The sequence below is a fragment of the Diabrotica undecimpunctata genome, chromosome 3, assembly GCF_040954645.1.
Source record: "Diabrotica undecimpunctata isolate CICGRU chromosome 3, icDiaUnde3, whole genome shotgun sequence".
Lineage (NCBI taxonomy): Eukaryota > Metazoa > Arthropoda > Insecta > Coleoptera > Chrysomelidae > Diabrotica > Diabrotica undecimpunctata.
Genome location: NC_092805.1, coordinates 129,303,684 through 129,329,302, shown reverse-complemented (window position 1 = coordinate 129,329,302; position 25,619 = coordinate 129,303,684). Strand labels below are relative to the sequence as shown.

At 34.4% G+C, this 25,619-nt stretch overlaps 1 protein-coding gene across 1 annotated transcript; it reads right to left on the bottom strand.

The window, feature by feature from the left end:
• Positions 1-11,622: 11,622 nt before the first annotated feature.
• Positions 11,623-23,543, bottom strand: LOC140436166 (lysosomal acid phosphatase-like). The gene is made up of 4 exons (XM_072524874.1): positions 23,150-23,543; positions 20,221-20,319; positions 14,035-14,518; positions 11,623-12,140 (listed from the first exon to the last, which is right to left on the bottom strand). The coding sequence occupies exons 1-4, from the start codon at positions 23,267-23,269 to the stop codon at positions 11,671-11,673; spliced, it is 1,173 nt and encodes a 390-aa protein (XP_072380975.1). The 5' UTR covers positions 23,270-23,543; the 3' UTR covers positions 11,623-11,670.
• Positions 23,544-25,619: the final 2,076 nt, after the last annotated feature.

Genomic DNA, 25,619 nt, shown 5'->3' with positions numbered 1-25,619 from the left:
CCATTGTTAGTTCAATTTTGGATTAAGTGTTCAATTCTTAACCTATTTAGTTTATGATTTCTTTGATCTTAGTTTAGTATATCTCCGGGTGAGATATTGTTTGAATTGGCTCATACATTTGCCTGGTTGTTCGTCCTTGGATATACTTAGTCTTATAAATCTGATGTCCATGGATAGTTCAATTTTGGATTTAGTGCCCAATTCGACATTTATTTGTCAGCAAGAATTTAGTTGGTATATTTAGTTAATATTTGGCTTTTAAGCATATTGTCGATTGAGATTTTGATTTTTACTTTGAGTCATCTGAGTTTGTGGTGTCTGGCGCCATGACCATTTTTTTTTTCCGTGATCTTTAGTTCGTGGTTATTTTTTTTGTGTAAACTTATGGATCAACGTGGAATGTTAGGCCAGTACACTTAGTTATTGATACTTTAATTTTATGAAAAAAAAAATTTTGATTAAAATTTTTTTTTTCCCGACTAGTAGGGGAATGTAACAGTCGTTACTTTTATTACAATTTGTATTTAAATAATAAACAATTTATATGAAAATAATTTCAGAGATGTAGTATGGGTTGCCTAACTTTAAGTGTTCATTTGCCCATTAAGTGTGTATTGTTAATAATTTAAGTTGTCACTCTGATCTAATTTGGTACCATTGCGAACCAAAAGAGATGACAGGAGATTAAGGGAGGTGGAAATTGGCTCTTCTTGGTTAATTAACTGTGAATTAAAATTCACTTCTGATCTAAAGTTTGAAGTGGTACACAGGTGGCAGTTAGCGAAAGAAAATCCAATTATTGCATAGAATTTCCTTCACTTCAAGAAGTTAAATATTCCAAGTATAACTATAACAATTTAATTGACGGTGTTTTCGCAAACTCGGGAAGTTGAAGTGAGATTTCTAGCACGGAATTAAGTAGCTATCTGGTAAATAATAATTTTTTATATTATAAACATTAGAGTATTTTATCTATATCCTATTATTCAGATTCATTATTTCATATTTTAATATAGTATTTTGTCCAAGGCCATTATATTTTTACTCTATGTGAAGCAAGGTCACGCTACATCCGATTGGATGGGTTTTTTTATCTACCATAATTATCTTTTTGCTCCGGTTTCTTTTGCTGAAAGAAACTTTTCTCACTTCTTCTTTGATTTCTTTTTTATCAATATTGAGATTAGAAGTAACGGGGAATTGTTTTCAGCCACCTACCATGGAATTATAAATTTCCCTCAGAACATCCGAGGGAGAGTACCACTTCAACTCTATTAGAATCAGGGTCATTGGGACAAGCCAGGGAGTATTGTCTACTCCACCCTCATTTTTTTCTCCAGCCTGCACCTAGAGGTAGGGCAGGACCGTAATCATTGGAACTGAGCCAATTAGCACCAGCTCCGTGCTAATTTCGGACCTCAAGGAGGACTTCGCTGGGACACCGAAGCCATTCGGGAGTATCCTTCCAGACAACTGTTTCACCTAGGAGGACAGTTGTTTTTTACTTCAGAACTATATATATATATATATCTTGTTTCACTAGTTCTAGTTTTTTTTTATAACATAAATATATATATTAATTAATATAACTCCCCTTGGTGTAAGGTATCGGTAAGTTTGAGCTCAAATTCTACCCAGAGATTATCTTCCATTGTTTTTTGTATTAACCATTTATTTCTTTATTAACTTGAATTATTTCATTATTAACTTTAATTATTTCATTATTTGTCTACTTAACTAATTTTTTATATTTCATCTTGCGTTATTAACTCCGGTTATTATCCCTTCAGGATAATATACCGTTTCAATTGTTTAATTTGGCTTGTTCCCATTTATATATTACTTATTTATTATATTTGAATTTAGAGGTGTTTAACAATATTGTTGGTCATATTGTAGGTTAGTATGATATATTTACTTGGCTATACGTTCTTCCAACGTTAGCATTATTTTTTTTAAGGTTGTTTTTAACCTAGATGTAGGTTGTACACTCTATATCAGAGTTATTCTGTCTAGTTTTCAACTTTTTATTATAGTTGTTTTCAACATTCTTTTTTGTTAAATATTATATTGTGAAATTTTCATATACTTTTTGGTAACTTAGAGATTGTCAAAATCTAAGAAGTTATATTTAATAAACTTGAATTTGTTTTGCATATAATTTTTTTTTTATTAATATTTCCTTACCTTTTTACATTTACAGCATTTTTGTTTATTACATCAACTTTAATTAATATTAGCAGTATACGATACCTGGAAGAGTGACCGTTACTCTTTTTAGAGTAGTATCCCTCTTCTGGCGCCCTCAATTTGTTTTCTTTGTTAATTTTCATTATATCTATTCATTTTTCTTATCTTCTTTTCTATCTATCATACATATTTTCCTGATTTACTGTCTTTAAAAGGCATGCAAATTGGCCGTATCCATCCTTGAGTTTCTAGTGGTCATTCTCTTGCCTACATTGCTAGCCTAGCCACATTCCGTTCAATATTTTTTACTTCTTTACTTAATTGTTATCTATTTTACTTCTATCAATTTTATCCCATAGATATAGACCACTCTTCTTATACTTCTCTCCTCCTACACACCCCAGTATTTTGCTACACTACAACGACTCATCGACAAGACCAACTCGACCTGTGAGCAATTTGGTATGAAAATAAACATTAAAAAAACCAAAGTGATGTCAATCCGAAAAAACCAAAACGTACCTCAACCTTGCACAATAAATGGGCACATTTTAGAACAGGTCAATAGATTTAAGTACCTGGGATGTTGGATCGATAGCAGCCTAAATCCTGATCTAGAAATAAGATCGAGAATAGAACAGGCCAGAAAATCTTTCGAAAAAATAAAAAAACTGCTTTGTGATTCTCGAATAAAACTCGAAATTCGACTACGTTTATCAAAATGCTACGTTTGGTCGACTCTTCTATATGCAGTTGAAACGTGGACCCTAAAAACATCAACCGTAAATAAATTGGAGGCCTTTGAAATGTGGACCTACCGGAGAATGCTCAAAATTTCATGGACATCGCATACCTCAAACGAAGAAGTGCTGCATAGAATAGGCAAGGAAAGAGAACTTTTTAACACAGTAAAAGTTAGAAAAACATCATACCTAGGCCACATACTGAGAAATAATAAGTACCAATATGCCCAACTTATAGTGAAAGGAAAAATCGAGGGAAAGAGAGGCCTAGGAAGGAAAAGACTATCGTGGCTCAGAAACATCCGACAATGGACAGGGCTAAATTTTGAACAGCTAATAAGAACAGCTGAAGATAGAGAAGATTTTAAAATTGTAGTAGCCAACCTCCATTGAGGAGAGGGCACTTTAAGAAGAAGAAGAAGAAAACGTCACAGCATCGTTGCCGACAAGTACAATTTCATTAAGAGCGATCTGGCGATGTTTTATTCGCGCAAACAAGTTTTAACTGTCCAAGATATTCCAAACGGAATCACTTACGAAGTTCTTCTCGCAAAGTCTGAACTCGACGCAGTTTGCCACACAATCAAGCATCTCTGGTGTTAAAGCAACTAACTCTTGAGGATCTTCCGATAAATACATTCATGGTCGCGAGTTAATTGTTGCCTCACACTCAAATAACATGGTTAGCGAAGTCTCATAGTCCAAACTGGCACAAACTAGTGTTTTTCTTAACAACTGTTTTATAACACCAATGAGGCGCTCCCAGAATCCTCCCCACCAAGCTACTGTAGGTGGACAAGTAATAATGTCCCAATCTAGACATGATAAGATAAGGCATTTTCTGCACCTACAAAACTCGTACCATTATCACTATAAATCGCTTTCGGCCTACCATGACGAGACACGAACCGGCGTAAGGCTCAAAGAAAATAAGAAGTTAATAACGAACAGTAGAGTTCTAGATGAACCGCCCTGAAAGTCGCACACGTGAACATACAAATCCAAACTTTGTCACTGGTCTTAAGGAACAGCGGTCTAGCAAAATCAATTCCGGTCACTTCAAAAGCACTTTAGCACTGACAAAAGTCACTTCACGGTAAAGGAGGAGTATGAACGGCTAGATGTTTACCAGTGTACCTCTCAAATGCCGTCTACACTCTTGATCGAAGTTCATCTGAAAAAGTGTCGAAGTGAAGTTAATCTAGGCAAGGTGACTCTCTACATACTCGTGAAGTCGAGTAATGTAGTGTGACACTTCGTACACACACTTCGGACGTTTGTGTTGACTTGTACGCGAAAAACCGACACAGAACGGAAGTAGAACGAAGCAAAGCGAAGTTGCATGAAGTATCTGCCTACACTCTCCTATTCGCTCAACTTCGATCAACTTCGCGAGTAGTATAGTGGCCGCTTTTCACTTCGCCTTCCTGAGAAAATCCAAAACTATTCTCGCAGCAAACTTAAAGACTCTTGGGTCCCAACATGACAAGACTTTAAGTGGTAATACCTTATCAACTTAATGGTTACCTCATGTTTAGATGGCAGTATGACTGGAAAATGGTAATACTGCGTATCTTCTCTGTTAGACACTCTAAATCTCAATCTAATCAAACCTCCTTCTTCAGAGGAGAACAAATTTAACTCTTCAGAGGTCAACTTACCTTTATACATCTGGTCACCTTTGCGACAAAACTTCTTCTTTGTGGCATCACTAGATGGCCATGTATCACGGCTTCCATATAACCACTTCGGCCCCTCCCACCAACTTGACTGAAACAAATGTGAAGAAGGGCACCCTCGTGTGGGCACGTCTGCAGAATTAACTACTCCTCGTAGGCGACGCCAGCTTTTTATTCCCAAAACATATCACAAACGAAAGAACGCGGTAAAAATTCACTGACCAACGTAAGGTCCAGAATTACAAAATTCACACCAAAATCCAACTCAAAAACTTCGGTCACATATCATCATATCCCGTCATATTGACAACAAATAAGTGGAGGAAAGCTATTCAATGGCATTGTTTTAATTATAACTATTCTAGAGGAGGCTATGGTGGAATTTCAAATGCCGCTTCATCTTGTTCAACTAACGAAACTTACACTCACAGGCGTAGAGAGTATAGTCAGAATCCAAAACGACTTTTCCAAACCCTTCCATTGTAAAAATGGACTGAGACAGGGAGACGGACTGTCGTGTCTCTTATTTAACCTTGCACTAGAAAAAGTAATTCGAGAGTGCCATATTAATACGAATGGCACCATCCTTAATAAATCTGTACAAGTGGTCGGATATGCAGATGACATAGACATTATTGCTAGGTCCACAGAATCTCTGATCGAAGCATTTCGATCACTAAGGGCGTCTGCACTTAGAATGGGTTTAAAAATAAACGCACAGAAAACCAAGTATATGTATTGTACTAGATCAGGCAACCAGATACCTAGACTATTAATTGATGATCTGGAACTGAAAGGTGTGGACACCTTCATCTACCTGGGCTCGCTGCTGACCAAAGACAACAATGTCAGGGAAGAAATTAAAAGAAGAATAGTGCTTGCCAATAAGTGCTATTATGGCTTGAGGAAACATATGGCCCCAAAACTACCCAGAAAAATTAAAGTTACCATATATAAAACACTAATAAGGCCAGTGTTAACATACGGGTCTGAAGCGTGGTCACTTACACAGAATGACCAAGAATTGCTTAAACATTTCGAGAGAAAAATTCTAAGGAAAATATATGGAGGAATCCAAGAACAGGGTTTGTGGCGTAGGCGCTACAATTTTGAGTTATACAGAAGTTTTGGGGAACCTGACGTTGTAAAATGTATTAAATTAGCACACCTTCGATGGATAGGACATGTAATTAGGCGAGATGAAGATGCAACGATCCCAAAAATTTTCGACCGAAGAAGACCAGTGGGAAGACGAGCCAGAGGAAGACCAAAACTTAGGTATCAAGATAACATAGAGGATGATCTAAAATCCATTGGAGTAAAAGCATGGAGAAGAGTTGCCAGAGACAGGGGCGAATGGATAATTGTTCTGAAGAATGCTTTGGCTCATAACGAGCTGCAATGCCACTGATGATGATGATTCTAGAGGAGGTGAGATTTAGAGGTTAAACTGTAATAAAACCTTACATTATGTTATTTAATGTTAATTGATATTCATCCACTTCATTAAAAGAAGATATGAATCAACTACACGCTTTAATTTACAACTATACGATTTTTTTCTAATAGGGATAGTTTTCGCCCCTAAATACTAATAAGCAACTAACGGCACAAGTCCAAAAGTGAAATAAAGGATAAGTAAGACCTAAATCCAAATTTTCATGCAATTCGGTGGTGACACTGAAAATTATACAGTTTCGTCGTATTTCACGTTCGTTTACTGGAGTATAGGTAATACGCGTATTTGCATCTTTCTTTATGAGCCTGGAAAACATAATAAGACTGAATTACAAACTCCTTTCAAATTCAGTGGTTAGTAATTATCAAAAATATTTCTTCTTTTTATGTCTCTAATGCCTATCTAATTACGGTTTTAAAGGTAAGATAATCTTTGTAAAAGCAAATTTCATGTTATTTCATTTAAGTAAGTATTGCAATATTTTGCGGTTTCAAATATAAAATATTCTTCCAAAGTTGTTGAATATTGCAACGCCAGTGAATAGCTGCCTCTACTTTTTACGCGGTAAAATATTTCTTGGAACTGCTTGCCACATTTTAAACCAGCTGTATATTATTAACTGGTGATTCATCCAAAACATTAAACATTGCAATAGCTTGTAGTAAGATGATTAGTGCAAGAAAAATGTTGTGAAAAACGTATCTTCTTGCACTAGTCCTGTATTATTGTTAAATTCCTTCGGAAAATGATTTCCGATTCAATAGCTATCATAGTGTTAGGTAATATTTTACGTCTAATTAATTTCGAAGAAATGTTCAAATCTTACACAATTCAATCTTAATTGTGGATCAGATGTCAAACAGACATCTACAAAGAGGTGAAGTTAGTACGTATCTCGTTCATAGAATGTTTCTTGTATTTACCTTACTACAAAAATTTAACCTGTATTGGATATTTATTTTCTGCATCTTTATTTCATAGCTTCATGGACTAGAAGAATTAAACAAAACGACGAAAATTCTTCCAAAAATTGAATAAGAGCAGGAAGGGATTGTAAACCTTGAACAGAAATGTGTAGAGATAAAGAGGAAAGCACGCCCACAAAAGAGACAAAAGTCAAATAATAAAAAAATACCTTCAGTAGTCAAAGTGAAAGCAGCTGTCAAAAAACTAGAAAACGATAAGTCGTCTGGACCAAACAATATTAGTGTAGAATTGATAAAAGCAGGCGGAGACTGACTATTATAACCCTTGTGCCAAGCATCTTATCGGGCGTAGCGTTAAGAAGGCTGATTACGAAGATCGAAAGGCACAGGGTGGCATCGAAGAATTGTCGCCTCAGATTAAGTCTCTAAGAGACAGCTTCTCTACTACTAGGTCTCTCGCAAATTCATAGTTTGCAAAACATGGAAGATCAATTGGGATACGAACAATTATTCGTAGAATTCACAGTTTTTGGTATTTTTTTTATTTCGGCCACACAACATCGACGTTATCGTCTTTAATGGTGAAGAAAACGATTGGCTTGGGACCAGAAATGAAATAAGGTTATCTTTGGTGATGAATCTCAATTCTGTTTGGAATTTTGGTCGAACGGCCGGTGCATCGCACTGTTGGAGTTGTCGTCGCTTATGATTCAGGCTTATGGTCACCTCTAATATTCGTTAAACGAAACATGGCAGCTCAGCGATACGGATACGATGACGAAATTTTGAAACTTCATCTCTTACCCTACTTTCAGACTTGGAACATACTGAAGTCAATTTTTAGCCCATATTCCCAAGACCCCCAGATTTATCTTCAATTGAGCATGTGTGAGACATGGTTCTAGAAAACTAGAAGATGATATGGATGATACTCAGTTTGAGTTCCGCAAGGGACTGGGAACGAGAGAGGCATTGTTTGCTTTTAATGTCCTCTCTCAAAGATGCTTAGATATGAACCTAGATATTTATTCCTGTTTCATCGACTTCGAGAAGGCATTCGACAGGGTCCGACATGAAAAACTAATAGAAGTACTGAGAAACAAAGATATAGACAGACGAGACTTACGAATCATTATCAATCTGTATTGGAATCAAAAGGCCAATATAACGATAGAAGAACAAAAGTCCGAAAATATAGATATAAAGAGAGGAGTAAGACAGGGCTGTGTTCTGTCACCATTACTGTTTAACGTGTACAGTGAAGCCATATTCCAGGAAGCGATAGCGGATATGGGTGATGGAATCTCTGTAAACGGAAGAATAGTAAATAACATAAGATTCGCTGATGACACCGTTATAATGGCAGACACCCTGAAATCGCTACAAAAATTGGTAAATAGAATTAACGATTATTGCATTAAATACGGACTAAAAATAAATAAGAGAAAAACTAAATTTAGGATTGTCTTAAAAACGCAACATGGAAATGAAAGATTAATGATAGAGCAAACCCAAATAGAAAAAGTAGAGACATATAAATATTTGGGAACCTGGGTTGATGACAAAAATGACCAAAGCAGAGAAATCAAAGTCCGAATTGAAACTGCAAGGCAAGCATTTGTGAAAATGAAGACAATGCTTACCAACAGAGACCTTCAGTTGCATCTTAGATTGAGGGCTCTAAGATGTTACATATTTTCTATCTTACTATACGGAATGGAAGCTTGGACATTGAAGAAACAACACATAAGAAAAATAGAAGCGTTCGAAATGTGGTGTTACAGAAGAATATTAAAAATCCAGTGGGTTCAAAGGATTGCCAATGCTGAGGTACTACGACGTCTAAATAAGGAGTTAGAAATTATGAACAGCATAAAAAGAAGAAAACTAGAATATTTGGGTCACATAACCAGAGGAGAAAAATATGAGCTGCTGAGAATTATTATGCAAGGAAATCTACCAAGGAAGAAGAAGCATAGGAAGAAGACGCATCTCCTGGCTGAAGAACCTTAGATAATGGTTTAACTGTAGTTCACTACAACTTTTCAGAGCAGCAGCCAACAAAGTGACCATAGCCGTTATGATATCAAACCTCCGATAGGAGATGGAACTTTAAGAAGAAGAAGAGACATGGTTGGTAGGAGACTTTTTAATTTAAATCATTCTCAATTTCGGGAGGAGTTAATTAGAGCATGAAACGAGATACCCCAGGATGATCAAAGCTAATCCAGACAGCCTAATCCAAGTGTGTTACCAATCGAGGTGCATCAACACATTATTAATTGATTTGCTACTGTAACTTGTTTTAATAATATTGAAATTTTCATCGTTTGATTACCTTCTATTTTTCTACCTTCATGTCTGTATAATTGTAAACATTTTCAAAATATAAGAATTTGTAATGGGTGTTCGGATTTCTGCCACTTAGTAGTGTTTTTGCAAAATATCAGATACCAGTAATATTTTGGATGATTTGTCAATGGATGTAAAAAGACAAATGTGGTTTATGCAAGATGGAGTTTAATCTACTTTTTCATTAACTGTTAGAACTCATTTAATGACACATATCCTCAATGACAGATAAGCAGAGAAAGTGAATTTGAATGGCCACTAAGAAGTTGAGTAAAATTCTCTTGATTTTTATTTTTGGTGAAATATGAAGTATTTACGCAAAAAAACCAATTTCCGAGGTGAAAGACCAAAATATCAAAAGAGTAATGTAAGGTGTAGTAGATGGAAATCATTTTAAACATTTAGTTTGGTTTCGTTCATTTAAATTAAATGGTGTATAATTGTAATTTAATGTCAAAATAGAAACCTTACATTGCAAGATAATTTAGAAAACAATCTTAAAAACTTCTATGGCAAGATTAAATGGTTCTGTTTTTCCTGAACTTTTCCGTACTCTTTTATGTAGACGATCATCTGTAGGCTACATCCGAACTCTTTCTAAAAAAGGAGAAAGGGCTATTTTGGAAAGTCTATTCTTCGTACTTAACTTCAACTCGGGCCCATTACATGTGTATATTTCTGCGACTAAACTGCTCTTAAGTTTGTAAAAGGTAATATTCTTCTTAAGGTATTTACCGAAACTGTCCGCCATTGATGGCGAAAACTCTATCAAAACTTCAGGCTTTTGAGCTACGGTTAGACAGAAGGATCCTGAAGATACCATGGATAGACAAAGTCACTAATGAAAAAGTCTACAGAGGATGAACACAACCGCGGATTTCGTCAACATCGTGAAGGGCCGTAAGCTGCAGTACTTGGGACGAAAAATCAAGGCAGCTACTCCAATGCATTGTGCAAGGTAAAATTAAAGGAAAAAGGAAAGAACTCAACACAGCAATTTCGTATAGCAACCAACAAAGTCATTATAGCGAGCATGATCGCCAACGTTCAGAACGGACAGGCACCCTAAGAAGATGTCCACCAGTATATTTTTAAATAATAGCTTCGTAGGTCAGGCAATTACTTTTTTAGTTCTTAAGTTCTATGATCAACCGATCTTAGTTTAAAAGTGACTCCTAAAAACTTTTAAACACCTCACACTGAACTAGGTCAAAATTAAGTGGAATAGAAACCAAATTAAGTGGAATAGATGTGTTTGGGTGGGGGGGGGGGGGGGTATTTTATTACTTTGCGCTTTGAAAATAAATAAATAACTAACTATGTGAGCATGGAGTAAGAAAATGCATATAGTTTAAAAATAGGTAAGCATATTCTCGTAGTGAAGATATTGTTGTACAGTAGAACTCCGATTATCCGTACGCGCATTATTCGGGCTGCGGATTGTCGATGCTATAATTTCCTATTATTTAAATTGGATTTTTAAGATGTTATCGAAATAGTGGGAGGGAGATCCATAATGCAATATCGATAGCGCCAATACTCGGAAAATATCTGGAACTCCTGGTGACGCCGAATGTGTGAGATTTAGATCCGAGTTAGAAAAGAGTCGCTACTCTGCTATATTCTTAACAGATGTCTTTGTTTTCATGATAGAATATTTAGTTATCAAATCAGCTGCAAGGTTTGTAGTGTTGATAGACGAGGACGTGGAAATCAAACAAGTGGAAAATATAAATATTTAGGTGCACTCATTGATAAAAACGGCTTGGGAAAAACCGAAATTAAACACCGAATTAATCAGGGAAGTAAAATTGTAGGATGTCTGAACTCCTTATGGTGGGATGGCAACATTTTTAAAAGGAACAAAAAAAATAGGGCAAACTATGGTTGAATCAGTTCTTTGTTATGACTTTGAAGTATGGACAATTAATGCAGACCTAAAGAGAAGATTGTTGGCAGTTGAAATGGATTATTTGAGAAGAAGTGCTAGAACCTCAAGGCTGGAAAGGAAGATCAACGAATCTATAAGAAATAACATAAATGCTACAGAAACGGTCATTGACAGAATAGAAAGGTTTAAAATGGTTTGGACACCTGTTGCGAATGCCTGACGAACGTTGGCCCCAAAAACTTCACAGATGGAAGTCAAAATGGTAAACAACATTTTCTGTCAAAATGGTAAACAACGAGTGATAAATGAAAGAGAAATGTTTTATCGATTGAACAAAAAGTAGAGACTAGGTATTCTAGGTTATTAAAATAATAAAAAAAAATTTACTACGCAATAAATAATTTATTTAAATGTAAGAAGTTAAAAGAAATCAGTTAAAATAATTAATGAGTGTTTGATCACCTTTGAACGCTTCCTTTATCATCTTTCCTCTTTCGGCACATTCAATTCTTCTTCTATCTACGTCAATAGTCACATTTTTCAGTAAATCTTTAACTGCATTATAGTTGCAATCAAATTCGCATTCCTTAAGAACCCTTTGTTCTAATTTATCACCCGATTTAAACAGAAAATTTATAAAATAGCTCCCTTTGTTGTTTTTTCTTAATTCTACTATAAAAGCATCAGAAAATCCAATAGGTCTCATATCATACAGGCCCAAACCATTCAGTATGGGTGATATTGTTGTATCATGGCTTGCCATTAGCATAAATTTTTGTGGTTTGTCTTTTATCGACGGGTCAATAAACTTGTCAAGATTTTCGAAGAGGTAATTGTAAAAAACACCTACGGAAAGTCTTGTTAAAGTTGGAGTAGCAGCTGGAATCGTGTATTTTGTTGCTGAAATCAAATATTAACTTAATTTATAATATAGGTACATAATTCATAGCCTAAATCAACTATTACTAAATTAGTAAATTGGTGCTGTGAATATTAAAATCCTATCATCATTATAAACTAAAAATATTTTATCATATCTTCTATTTGCCACTTCACTGTTATATTTGGAAAAGTTTAATTATTCTATAACTTTTCCGATTAATCGTAATTGTCAGTTTAATTTTTTTGTTATAGAATAAGCTCTACTACAGAACTAGCTCTATGATGGCAAGCTCTACCAAATAACCAAATATATGAAATACTAAAAAGGCCCTGTGGCTGTATTCAAATAGTAGCGGGCGAAAGTCTGTCTGAGTGGATATTTAGTCAACATCGAGACTTTAAACATGACCAAATCATCATAATCTTATGATTCAATTAATCGTGCACCATTATGGAAGGCAATGATCGAGCTCGGCGTACCCAAGAAACTAGCTGCGGTAACACAAATGTGTGTAAGTAACTCTTTTGCACGAGTTAAAATAGGAGGAAAAATATCAAATGCTTTCTGCGTAAATTCTGAACTGAGACAGGGAGATCCGTTGTCCCCATTGTTGTTTTGCCTGGCCTTAGAATATGTCATGCGAAAAATATATCCAAAAATCAAACCAGACATAACTGCTCGGGGAGCAAAAATCATACTCGCCTTTGCCGATGACGTAGACGCAGTAGCACAATCAACATTAGAAATTAAGGATATTTTCTCAAACTTTGAAGAAGCTGCATTAAACATCGGTGTAAAAATAAATGAAGACAAAACAAAGTACATGGTCGTCTCAAAACAAGAACGACGGCGAATAAAGCAAAATATTACTATAAATTATCACAACTTCGGAGTGGTTAAAGAATTTAAATATCTAGGAATAACAAATTAGAGCGAGAAGTTGAAACGAGAATAATGGCAGGAAACAGATCTTTCTTTGCAATGCAACATCTAATGAAGTCAAAACTTCTTTCACGAGATACAAAAAGCGAAACATGGACGCTAACAAAAAGAGAAATAAAAAATTGCTGGTGTGGGAACGTAAAATTCTTCGAATGATATATGGCCATTGCAGACACAGCGTGACAAACGAATGGAGGGGCAGATACAATAACGAGCTACATTCTCTATTCGGAAAAGAAAATCTAGTCAGATATATAAAGGCCAATAGACTCAGATGGGCAGGGCATGTGATATGCAGTAACGACAATCGCCTTATAAACAATGTGTTCTGGGAAAGGTCAGAGGGAAGAAGGTCTGTAGGGCGGCCTAGAAAAAGGTGGAAAGATGCAGTCAAAGAAGATCTAGAGAAAATGGGAGTGCGACAATGGGAAAAACTGGCACAGGACCGACAAACATGGATGGCAATGGGAAAAACTGGCACAGGACCGACAAACATGGATGGCAATAACAAATGCGGCAAAGATTCACGAAGAGTAGCGCCATTGATGATGATGAACGTCGAGACGTTAATTATCAAATACCAAGAATTGCTGATCTGCGGGTTTCTGGAAGAAGTAGAACAGGAGGGCCAATGAAGAGCTGAAGGGAGAGGCTTATGCAGAATATTTTAATAAATAAGACTGATATTGGTATGAACCAAGACAGAAACCTATATAGAAATGTAATTCGTCCGATCCCAGCAGATCTCCTGATTTAGGTGAGGACCTTCTCCTCGGCCCTTAGCATTTTCTTCGTCCTTCATTTCCGGTAAATCAGTAAGCACCCCAATTTAAAATAGAATCCCATTCCTAGAAGAGGCTACATTAAAAGACTATAATAAGTATAGACTCACTTCTAGAGTAAATCAACCTATTATGTTCTGGCTGACCAACAAAAAGCAATGTAATAAAAAAATTTGAGATTTTTTACCTGCTATAAAATCCAAAGTTTTCTGATCCATTTTGCCTAGCCATTCAGGAATAAACGAGGTATTGTAATTCTTGTAGATATACATAGAACTTCTCACAGCAGCCACATTAGAAATAGTCACATCTTCAAATCCCGAATGCGCGGAAATATACTCGAAAAACTGTAAATATTTCTCTCTGAAAACTTTATTGTACACTTTTAACGTTTTGGCGTATAATTTTACGTATTTGTGACAATCTTGTTTCCTCATGTAAGTCTCTAATCCTACATGAACTGGAACGGGCTGCCATGGAAGTTCATCGTTCCATACTTGATCGTCTTTTGGAGGATACAGTCCAGCCAATGTGGCTGAAGCTGACATCAAACATCGATCTAGGTTTGAAGACTGAACGTATATATCTTTACTGAAATATAATTCATTCAAAAAGCCTTTGTATTTTTGGCGGAGCCATTGTCCTAGTTTGTACTGTCTCTGAATTCCTTTCTAAAATTAAACACAATCTTAAACTTGGTGAATAATTATTAATGTCAAAATAATTGCAGTTTAAGCAGTTATAAACTGCTTGTCAAAAGTTAGGAATATTTTTCAAGTGTTTTTGGCTAATGGATTCAGTGTCCGCAGTCATGTAAACCCAAACAAACAACAAAAGTGTTTAATCAAAATTCAAATTCAAATATACATATTAAACAATTTTTTATTTTTAAATAAATTTTTTATCTGTTTTATTCTAAAAATCTATCGAAAAAAACTGCAACATTTAAAAGTGGCAAAATTCTTGTAACATTCGATTCATTTTATAAACGAAACTTTATTAAGTAGTATTGTAGCGTTATAACTGCTACATTGCCTGCTTTCTTTCTTATGTTAATATATTTCGTTAATTCTATTCTCCAATTTCCATATCTTCTGTCATAATTCATATTCTTCTATATCCTCCATTGTATCTCTTATTTTTCTATATATTTTCTCAGATATAGATTGTATCAGAATTATGTCGTTACTTAATTGATTCATTATTCTCTTTTCATTTTTACTGGTATTTGGTATAAAAACCAATTGGCGTCCAAATCTATCTTCTTTATATATATATATATATATATATATATATATATATATTTCAGTATCTACCTTTCCTATTTTCTTAATAATCATCATTTTTATCTTTTACTCAAGTTTCTAAAGAATGAATTTTATTTTCATCTCTATTTCTGTTACTTTGGAACGAGAGGTGCCATCTTTATTCTCTGTTTAGTTTAATGCTAGTGACAGACTCCTTTTTGTTGACATTTCCCCCTTCCCGTTCGATACAAAAGTCGATATAATGGTTTTTATTTCTAAAAATGTCGATTTTCTTCATGACTTCTGTAAAAGTATAATAACCAATTGTTGTGTCGTCTCCTGAATTAGGAGTCAACCTCCGGGATACATTTCTCAGGTGCGGGTCAAATTATATTAACATCCAGAAGACCAACCGGCCTGAGAATGGCACTATCATTCCGATAGGGGAGTTGACTCCAGGGCAAGAAAATCCACAACTAACAACATGGCTTGCTAACAGCCATAGCAGAAAAGACCAGGATAAAACCTAGGATTTGTTGACAAGCATTTTTCCTTACTATAATGTAACAATGTAGCAAGAAGTCGAATAATTTTTATTTAAACTCAATATAATATTTAAACATGTATTTTTCTGCCCTTTTTGTTTAATATTTTAATAAACATGTGTTAATTCAACTGTGTCTTGTTTCTTCTTTTTACTTGTTTGCGTGTGTTGCTCCAGAGTAGGCCATATTCACGTCCTGAGTGAGCTAGCCAGGGAGTGTTTCGTATAACGTCTAATGTAGCAATTTTGCAATTAATACATTAGGGGTTATGACGTTAAAAATTGGTCCCAACGGGAAACGATTTGTCGCTCCAACGTTGTTAGTGATGTTAGTCAGGTTGTAGCAGCAAACTAAGGTTGGCAGTTACAAGTTGACAACAGCAGCTCAACGTTGGGATGTTACAAATTGAGCCTCGAAGGGTTACAAATTGGCACCCAATGAATGTTCGTTGGAACGTCGCAAATTGGTGCTCAACGTTACAAATTGGAGCCCAACGTGGGGCGCCAATTTGTAACGTTCCAACGCACATTCATTGGACGTCAATCTATGACGTGCCAACGAATATTCATTGGGTGCCAATGTGTAACCCTTCGAGGCTCAATTTGTAACATCCCAACGTTGAGCTGCTGTTGTCAACTTGTAACTGCCAACCTTAGTTTGCTGCTACAACCTGACTAACATCACTAACAACGTTGGAGCGACAAATCGTTTCCCGTTGGGACCAATTTTTAACGTCATAACCCCTAATGTATCAATTGCAAAATTGCTACATTAGACGTTATACGAAACACTCCCTGGCTAGCTCACTCAGGACGTGAATATGGCCTGCTCTGGAGCAACACACACAAACAAGTAAAAAGAAGAAACAATACACAGTTAAATTAACACATGTTTATTAAAATATTAAACAAAAAGGGCAGAAAAATACATGTTTAAATATTATATTGAATTTAAATAAAAATTATTCGACTTCTTGCTACAGTGTTAAATTATAGTAAGGAAAAATGCTTGTCACCAAATCCTAGGTTTTATCCTGGTCTTTTCTGCTATGGTTGTTAGCAAGCCATGTTGTTAGTTGTGGATTTTCTTGCCCTGGAGTCAACTCTCCTATCGGAATGATAGTGCCATTCTCAGGCCGGTTGGTCTTCTGGATGTTAATATAATTTGACCCGCACCTGAGAAATGTATCCCGGAGGTTGACTAAAATGAAGAAAAACACACCTTGCTTCAGAAAATGGTGAAACCAAAATGAGAGACCTTGCTTGGTGGATGAATAGGTGACCAATCAAATTTAACAAAATTTTATCATTATTCACCCAAGCAAGTCGAGAAACAATTCTTATTTTTGTATTTATCAAAAGCAAATAAGTAAAAGTAAGGATATATAATATTTTAAAGCAAATGGTAATTACTTTTTACAACTGAAATATTCTAATATTAATTAAAAAGCGGATTCGGTAAAAATGACAAGATATATTTATTGCAAAGCTAGATAATTTAGAATTTAGAAACATTTCTATACAGAAATGGTAGTTTGTCAAAAGTTAATTATTATTAAAATCAAAAGATATTATTAAGGATTTAAATTTAATATTTAAAACTGTAAAAATATTCGTAAAACTTTTACATACTATATTAAAGAAACTATATATTTCTTATCGCTAGTTGTTTATATAAAATAAAAAGATAGGAAATATCCACAAAAATATGTACCTACTTACATACGATAATCATAAATAATGAGAATTTTCAAAGTTAAAATTATAAAAGATTTTTATACAACAGGTAAAATCAGGAAACCGATAAAATATACATATTATACTCTTACCTCCTAATTCAGGAGACGACACAACAATTGGTTATTATACTTTTACAGAAGTCATGAAGAAAATCGACATTTTTAGAAATAAAAGCAATTATATCGACTTTTGTATCGAACGGGAAGGGGGAAATGTCAACAAAAAGGAGTCTTTGTCACTAGCATTAAACTAAACAGAGAATAAAGATGGCACCTCTCATTCCAAAGTAACAGAAATAGAGATGAAAATAAAATTCATTCTTTAGAAACTTGAGTAAAAGATAAAAATGATGATTATTAAGAAAATAGGAAAGGTAGATACTGAAATATTTATATATATAAAGAAGATAGATTTGGACGCCAACTGGTTTTTATACCAAATACCAGTAAAAATGAAAAGAGAATAATGAATCAATTAAGTAACGACATAATTCTGATACAATCTATATCTGAGAAAATATATAGAAAAATAAGAGATACAATGGAGGATATAGAAGAATATGAATTATGACAGAAGATATGGAAATTGGAGAATAGAATTAACGAAATATATTAACATAAGAAAGAAAGCAGGCAATGTAGCAGTTATAACGCTACAGTATACATACTCAAGCTTCACTAAGGTTTGAGCAGAATTTTCTGAAACTTTCCACTAAATTGCCAAGCAATTATTGGCTGAATTGTATCTAAAGTTGAGGTAATAGCTATCTTAGTTGCTAAAGACTTTAAGGTTGTACAATATAATGGTTAATCCCAAAAATGCAAAATTTGGATTATCATCGTAGACAATATACTCTCTATAAATTATATATAATTACAATAATAATAAACTAGTCGTTTATCTAATGAAAACCAGTAAGTATATGCGTCCATTAAAACTAATACACAACAAACAATACTGTATGGGACCTTCCTTAAATGGATGAATCACCAGGATAGGTCAACTATTTGCAGAGCTTAATGCATTCACCTGAATACGTAGATGTCCACTATCAAAATACATACAAAACGAGACTAGTTCGTGAAGAGCACAGGTTTTTATTCTTGGTTCTAATTTCGATTTTCATAGAGCTCAAACCAGGTCTACCTTTTTTTTCGTCTTTATAGAGGGGGGTCTGGAATCTTCCAAAGACATCTCAGTCTACTACGCCGCCGGACTGACCTTACTGCAGGATTCGTTCTTCGTACTCCCGGCGATAGTTCCCCAGGTACTTTAAAATGCCCTCTTGTCGCCGACTTTACGCCGAACGCCTACCTGTTAAACCAGACCATCTACGTCATCCAGCGATCCGGAAGCGGAATGACCGCTGTAAGGCCGGCATCACTTCCGAAGCACTACCTTCATTCATTAATTCTCCATTCATCCACATCTACACTACATTCATTAGCAAATAGGCTTCCTATCTTGTTCCAGGTATCGCGTAGAAAACTCTCATCGCTCCTAGTACGGCACCACTCCCAGAAGGGCATTTCCTCTTTCCCGACAGTGTGACTCACGCAGTCTAACTCATATTGTCTGACCCACATTTCTAGCTTCATCTTTCCCTCTTACTTTTGCCGCTGGTACAGCTGTCGTTCTTACTCTTCTTTTTTCCTGATCACTGTACGGATATAGTTGTGTACGCTACTCCAACCTGCTTTATTTTCAATCATTTCTCTCACTGTAACAAAATCCACATATGTCTCGTCTCTCTTTCCATTCTGTTCCTTTCTACTATCCATCTGTTGCACTCTAACATCATATGTGTCACAGTGTCCGAGTGACCACAGTATAGGCACTCATCTGTGTCACCCATTCCGAACCTAGAGAGGTAGGTCCTAAAACACCCGTGTTCTGCAAAAGCAAACTCAATACATTCGAAAGGAAAGTACTGAGGAGAATACTAGGGCCTGTGAGGGAAAACGGAATCTTCAAAAGTCGATACAACAACGAGCTTTATCAAATTTATAAGGAAACACCACTGTCACACTTCATTAGAATACAAATATTGCAAGAGGCCGGACATGTGATAAGAATGGGAGAAGATAGGCTACCAAAAAGAGCACTAACTGCTAGAATGCAAGGAAAGAGACCGGTTGGAAAGCCAAGAAAGCGCTGGGAAGACACAGTAAACAGCGATGCACAAGCCCTTTTAGGATTCCGTGTATGGAGAAGATCAGCCACAGACAAGCAAGAAAGGAGGAAAAAAATAAAGGAGGCCAAGGCTCAATTTGAGCTATAGTGTCGTAGAAGAACATGAAGTGTATCTTATGGCTTTTCTGTATAGCTTTTATTATGTCATTAATGGCGTTGACATTTGGGTTTACAAATAAATGTACTGGTCCAAATATCGTCGATGTTCGGAAACCACTTTAAAAAGTTATTTTCCAATCGGTAAATTTATTCTCACAACCATTACATTTACCAAACTGCACTTGGGCTGAGTGGTCTAAGGAAACGCCAAAACGGCTAAACAACTAAATATAATCAATTGCCATCAGGATTAATTAATGTCCAGCATTTGGTTATGGAAACTGGACCATTGCGCGTTGCACACGATTCGCATTTTCGGCACCATATTTTTTTACATCTTTATAGTTTACATAATAGAACGGTTTTCGAGAATTTTGTAATCTTCGTAATACCAAAGTGGTTACCTTCGAAAAACCAAAGATTTTTACAGTTATTCTCCAGATTATTTTAAACGTATAGCTCCTAATACAGTTGAAATGGTTATTCATTTGATATAATGTCAAGTGTATTGTGTGTTAATATATTTATAATTGTTAATAAAGCAACTTACCTTCGTCAATTGTCCGAATCCCATAGGCCAATAAAATTCTTTAAAGTATTCGTCGGTTGGAAAAGATGCCATGGGGGATCTGTCACCATGTCTAAAAATCTGTAAAAACATATTGTGTTTACATACATTTATATACAAAAAAAAACTTACAATGAAGTAAAAACTTTTCTGGATAAATTCTCCGAACGTTTTCGATCCTATCAGATCATCATCAGTGAAAAATCTAAAAGTATAACCACTTAAAAATAAAAACAAAAGGGTAAAATTTGGACTCTTTAATTGAAAATGTGGATATTACTTAGTAGGACCTAGCCACATGATGAGGTCAGATGACCCTTAAATTACATAATTTGAGTAACTAACATTATAAATAATAAGACACTAGGTCGATGTCTTCTAGTATCACTGTCTTTCGGTCGCTTGAACACTCGGTTATGGGTGTAAAACATGGGTCATAACACTGAAATCTGCCAATGCATTAGACATGTTCGAAAATATTATAGAGGATACTGATCCCAATGAGTGAAAATAACAACTGGCGAATTACAGATGGAACAGATTCCAGAAAAGATTGCTTATTAAATGTAAGAATGCAACAAAAATGACCAAAAACGATATAGTAGGGCAAAGTAGAAGTGGACGACAAAAATCTCCTGTATAGTCCAGTTACTGTGGAGGAAAAGAGGTCAACACCTCTAAATTTTTTATAACTGAATCGATTTTGCTAAATATTTGGAAGTAGGCTTATCTTACCTCCCTCTTCAAAAGTTATATATGCGCTAGGCGAGCTTTTTATTTTTAAGGGGTGAAATCACCCCTTACTGAAAATAATGAAAAAAATTTATATTAAAGCATTTTATGGATTTAAATCGTGTTAAATTAGGTAATTGAAATATTGTCAATTATAATAATGGATATTGTGTACATTCTCAACCCTTAAATAATCTTAAAAACCACCCCTTTTAATAAAAATAATTGTAAAAAATCGTTTAACAGGTTCAAACGCTTTTGTAGTGCATTTATATCATCTACAATGTAATTCTCTGCTTATATAAAATAATTTTGGTTGATTACAACACTGCAACCCTTAAAAACTACCCCCTATGTCAAAATATATAAAAAATCTTTTTAAACAACTTAAAAAGTTTTTAATGTACATTTATATTTAAAAAATCCTTTCTTACCAATAAAATATTTTTTGATTGGTTGCTTATTTTCAACCCTTAAAAACCACCTCTATGCTCACGAAATAAATTCCCCTTTGCTAAATGTCTAAATAAAAAAATTAAAAATTAAAATTATTTACAATATATCAAATTATTCATTGCCTGAAACGTCATTCTCGTCGTGTTCTAACTCCTGCTCTTCGTCTATTGCAGGATAGTTTTGACAATTATTGTCGCCAGAGCATGTCCCACATGTAGCATTGCAAAATAGACCTAGTCTACGACAGCCACACGCTTTTCAAATATACTTGAATAAAGCATTTATATATACAAAAAATAAGTTGATGCTCCAAAATATAAATAACATGCTCCAAAATTTTTTTAGAATAACTCCGTTAGTTTTTAAGCTACAGTGTCCATTAAAAAAATATTTTGAAGGTAATTTCAAAAGCTACAAGACTAAGTAGATTAAAATATGTTAAACTTCTTTCTTTTTAAATAGTAAAGGGCCAAAATGCTGATTACAGGTGTGTCAGCCGCTGTATCTCAAACTTCAATTGGCTATATCTCTATTATTTTTCGAGCTAGAACAAAAATAAATTCAAAATTTTTGTTAAGAAAAAAACTACATTTTAGACTACGTAAACTACGTTTTAGATTTATTTTGAAAAAATATAAATTTTTAGATAATTAAAAAAAATATTTTTTAATTTAAACATGATTTTTTCAAAAAATACACATTTTAAACAGGATAAACTTTTAAAACTTATAAATAACACTAAAAAAAAATGAACTGTAAAAGATATACGTTTAATTTTAATTCTGATCAAAATAGTGTTACTTATACTGCTCGTTTTTTTTTAAACGCTAATTCAAATTAAACGAGTGATTCAAATTATTTTCTTCGTATTTCGCTTTGTTTTAATCGAAATGGCTTTTAACATAGCTCATTTTAAAGGTTTTTTCTAGCTCTTTAAAAGGTGTTGTATGAGTTTTTATCAAAAAAGATGTCCATTTTCCGATATTTGTTGTTAAATGCATCGAGTATAGTATCCCAAAAATAAAAAGTCATCTTCAAACAATTATAAATCGCTTAGTATTTTAGTTATAAAACTTAATAAAAAAAACAGTCTCTTTGTTTTTTTATAAGCTTTATTTTTGTTCATTATAGATTTTTCAATAAAACGCTTTGTTTTTAAGTTATTCCTACAAAATCATTGAAAAACATGTTTTTTTTTGCGAAAAGTTTACTTTTTCAAGTGCGTATAATTCAAAAAGTATTGATTTAGCAAAAAAAATTTATATGACATTTTTTGTTTAAAATTTGATTCTCTATCAATTCATGGGGTTATTTTGAGTGTAAAAAGTTCAACCCCCTAGATGGGGTGTCAACCACCTCAGGGGTAGAAGCACACATCGGCACCATATAGCTTATGTTTTATGAGTAATTTACTACCCACTGTAAAAATTTCAGATAAATCGGTGCAGTTATAAAAAATTTAAAGGGAAAATGCCACAGTAACTGGACTAATAAACACGTTCATCCATTAGATGGATTTTGTATTTATATGTATTTTATTATTTTTTTATGGGAAGTAATTACAATTTTAATTAAAACTTTTACTAAACTTGAAGAATTTAATATATCTTATTTCTCAAGAAATCCTGTTTTTGATAATGAGAGTTTTCAAAATTAAATTAAAAGTAAATTTCTTCATCATTCGTGTTTCCCAAATCACCAAATAATGAATTATATTTCTTACCACAGCTACAGCTACAAGTTCAGATGAATTGTTTGTTTTGGCATCATTCGTCGCTACTACCAAAATAAAACTACACACTAACACCAGATACGAAAACTTAAAATTCGAACTATTTGTCATGTTTCGCTTTTTCAATCGACTGGATATAAATACATACACTAGAGTTTTTGCTGTCAAAGTTCCCCTATATCGAAAATCTGCCAACTAGAAATAGACAAATTCAGTTATTTATATTGTGATTGTAGACGCTTTTTCTTTCGAAATCAATAATAGAAATTGGTAAAACCGTCATTTGCATGAAACTGGTTTGAAAGTTAAATGTAGACTGGCCAAATTTATAAGAATATAAATTAGATCTTACTAAATATCATAAACAGTACCTGACCGACGCGCGACGGTGGGCAAAGCCTAAATACGTACCATTTTTGAATTATTAACAGTGGTGGCTCGTGTTTTTGGGATTCCAGTTTATGACGATGTGTTAAATTTGCGTAAATAATTATAAACAATATTTAAACAAAAAAAGTACGGCAACCAAAAAAGAATAGTTGTTTCATAATTTTAATAATTTAAAAGTTGAAATGCATAACAAAAATTGGTTAAATGAAATATGCTGACGCCATAACGAACAAAATCTAATGATATTTACACAAAAAATTATACAAATTTTATTATACACGTCGACAAATTAACATCACTATATTAATTTTAAATTAATTTAAATTTAATAAATTAATGTTTAAAAATGAATTACAGCCAAAAAGATCTAACATGCAGAGAAAAAATACTAAGAAATAAATTACTAAACAAGAAACTGAAAATAAAGATATATACAATATCATCATCATCACCATCATGGTACTACAGTCCTTAAATGATCTCAAGCTTTCTGCTCCATTCTGCTCTATCCCTTGCTTGGATTTTCCAGATTTACCGATCTTCTCAGCATTCTGTGTTACCCCGTCGATCCTCCTCGGCTTAGGTCTACACATTCTTCTCAGTCCCACCATTTGCGCTGTTAGAATCTTTTTTATCATATTTCATTCCGGGGCCCGAGCTACATGTCCTGCCCACTGCAGACGACTTCGCTTGGTTATACTGGTAGTATCTTTTGAACCCACACTTATGCTTGTAGATATTCTGCAGTTCAAAGTTATATATACGCCTTTATATTCCGCTCTCATAGACCGCTCCGAATAACTTGTGCAGTACCTTTTTTCAAAATTCAATAGAGAGGATTCATCTGTTTTGGTTAGGGTCCATGCCGCTGGAGAGTATCAGTGTTCTATACAGTCTTATACGAATTTACGAAGGCTATATTAAAAATCTGACACGCCAGTGCGACTCTCTGCCTTAATGTATTTTTTTTATCTTTTTACTTTTACACTTTTATCATACATATGAGTTTTTAGGAATTCCTGACTCAGTCATAGCGTTGTAAATACTTGGTGTTACGATACGGTCATATGCCGCTTCAAAATCGACAAAAAGATAGTACATATCTATATTAAACTCTTGCGCTTTTTTCAGAATTTGTCGTGATGTTCAGATTTAGTATGAAGATCTACTTAACAGTTGAACGTTCTCGCCTGAAATCTGCCGGATAATCTCCTAGGAAAGCTTCGGTATAAAGCTTCAATCTCTTATGCAAGATATTTGACAATATCTTGTATACTGTATTTAGGAGAGTTATTTCGTGGTAATTATTGCATTCTAGTTGGTATCCTTTTTTTTGTAACGGGTATAAAAAGCCTAAGCTCCATTCCTCAGGCATTTGCTCCTCAGAATAAATTTTACAAACTATTTTTTGCATCACTATGGTGATCTGCTTTCCACCGAGTTTAAATAATTCTACTGGAATGCCATCGCTGCTGGTTTTCTTATATCGATAATGTCACTTCTTCTACCAAGGGGGCTCTACAAATTTCTTATTTCGGTACTCCAATTCTATGTTGGTAGTAGTAGTTATACAAGTTCATAAAAAGAAAAATTAAGCAAGCCAAAGAATTTTGGCTTAAGAATTTATGTAAATAGAATACCCCCAAAAAATATGACATTTTCAACCTACTCAGGAAACTTAAATATACCTCCGGAATTAGAAAACTAAAAAATGCTCACGTACTTAAAACACACAGAAATAAAAAATTTTGATTACAAGTTGCCCTTTAACCTTTTGACGATGCATCTCGAGAAAATGATACACGTACATATACGAGTACTATTCCCGGCATGTTCTCGAATCCATAAAGTCCTGGCAAAGAATGGTGCTACAATGAAAGAAGCAGGTTTCCTAAAAAAAGCTAGCGGCAAATTTACGGACACCAAAGAGGAAAGTCTTAGAGAACTTATAAACACGCACTTTCCGGGCTCAACAATTCTGGATGATGCAGATAGGCAAACCAACATAGACCAAAGGCTCACTAGGCCAAGGTCTACAGATTGGGAAATAGTCACAGCAATCACAAGACCA

Bases quoted from the DNA above. Each gene is read 5' to 3' on its own strand.
- LOC140436166 (XM_072524874.1), bottom strand. From the start codon at position 23,269: ATGACAAATAGTTCGAATTTTAAGTTTTCGTATCTGGTGTTAGTGTGT. The intron at 14,519-20,220 runs GTAAGTTGCTTT...GTTTAATTTTAG, and splicing joins GATTCGGACAATTGACGAAG to AAAGGAATTCAGAGACAGTA. The intron at 12,141-14,034 runs GTAAAAAATCTC...ATTTGATTTCAG, and splicing joins AACTTTGGATTTTATAGCAG to CAACAAAATACACGATTCCA.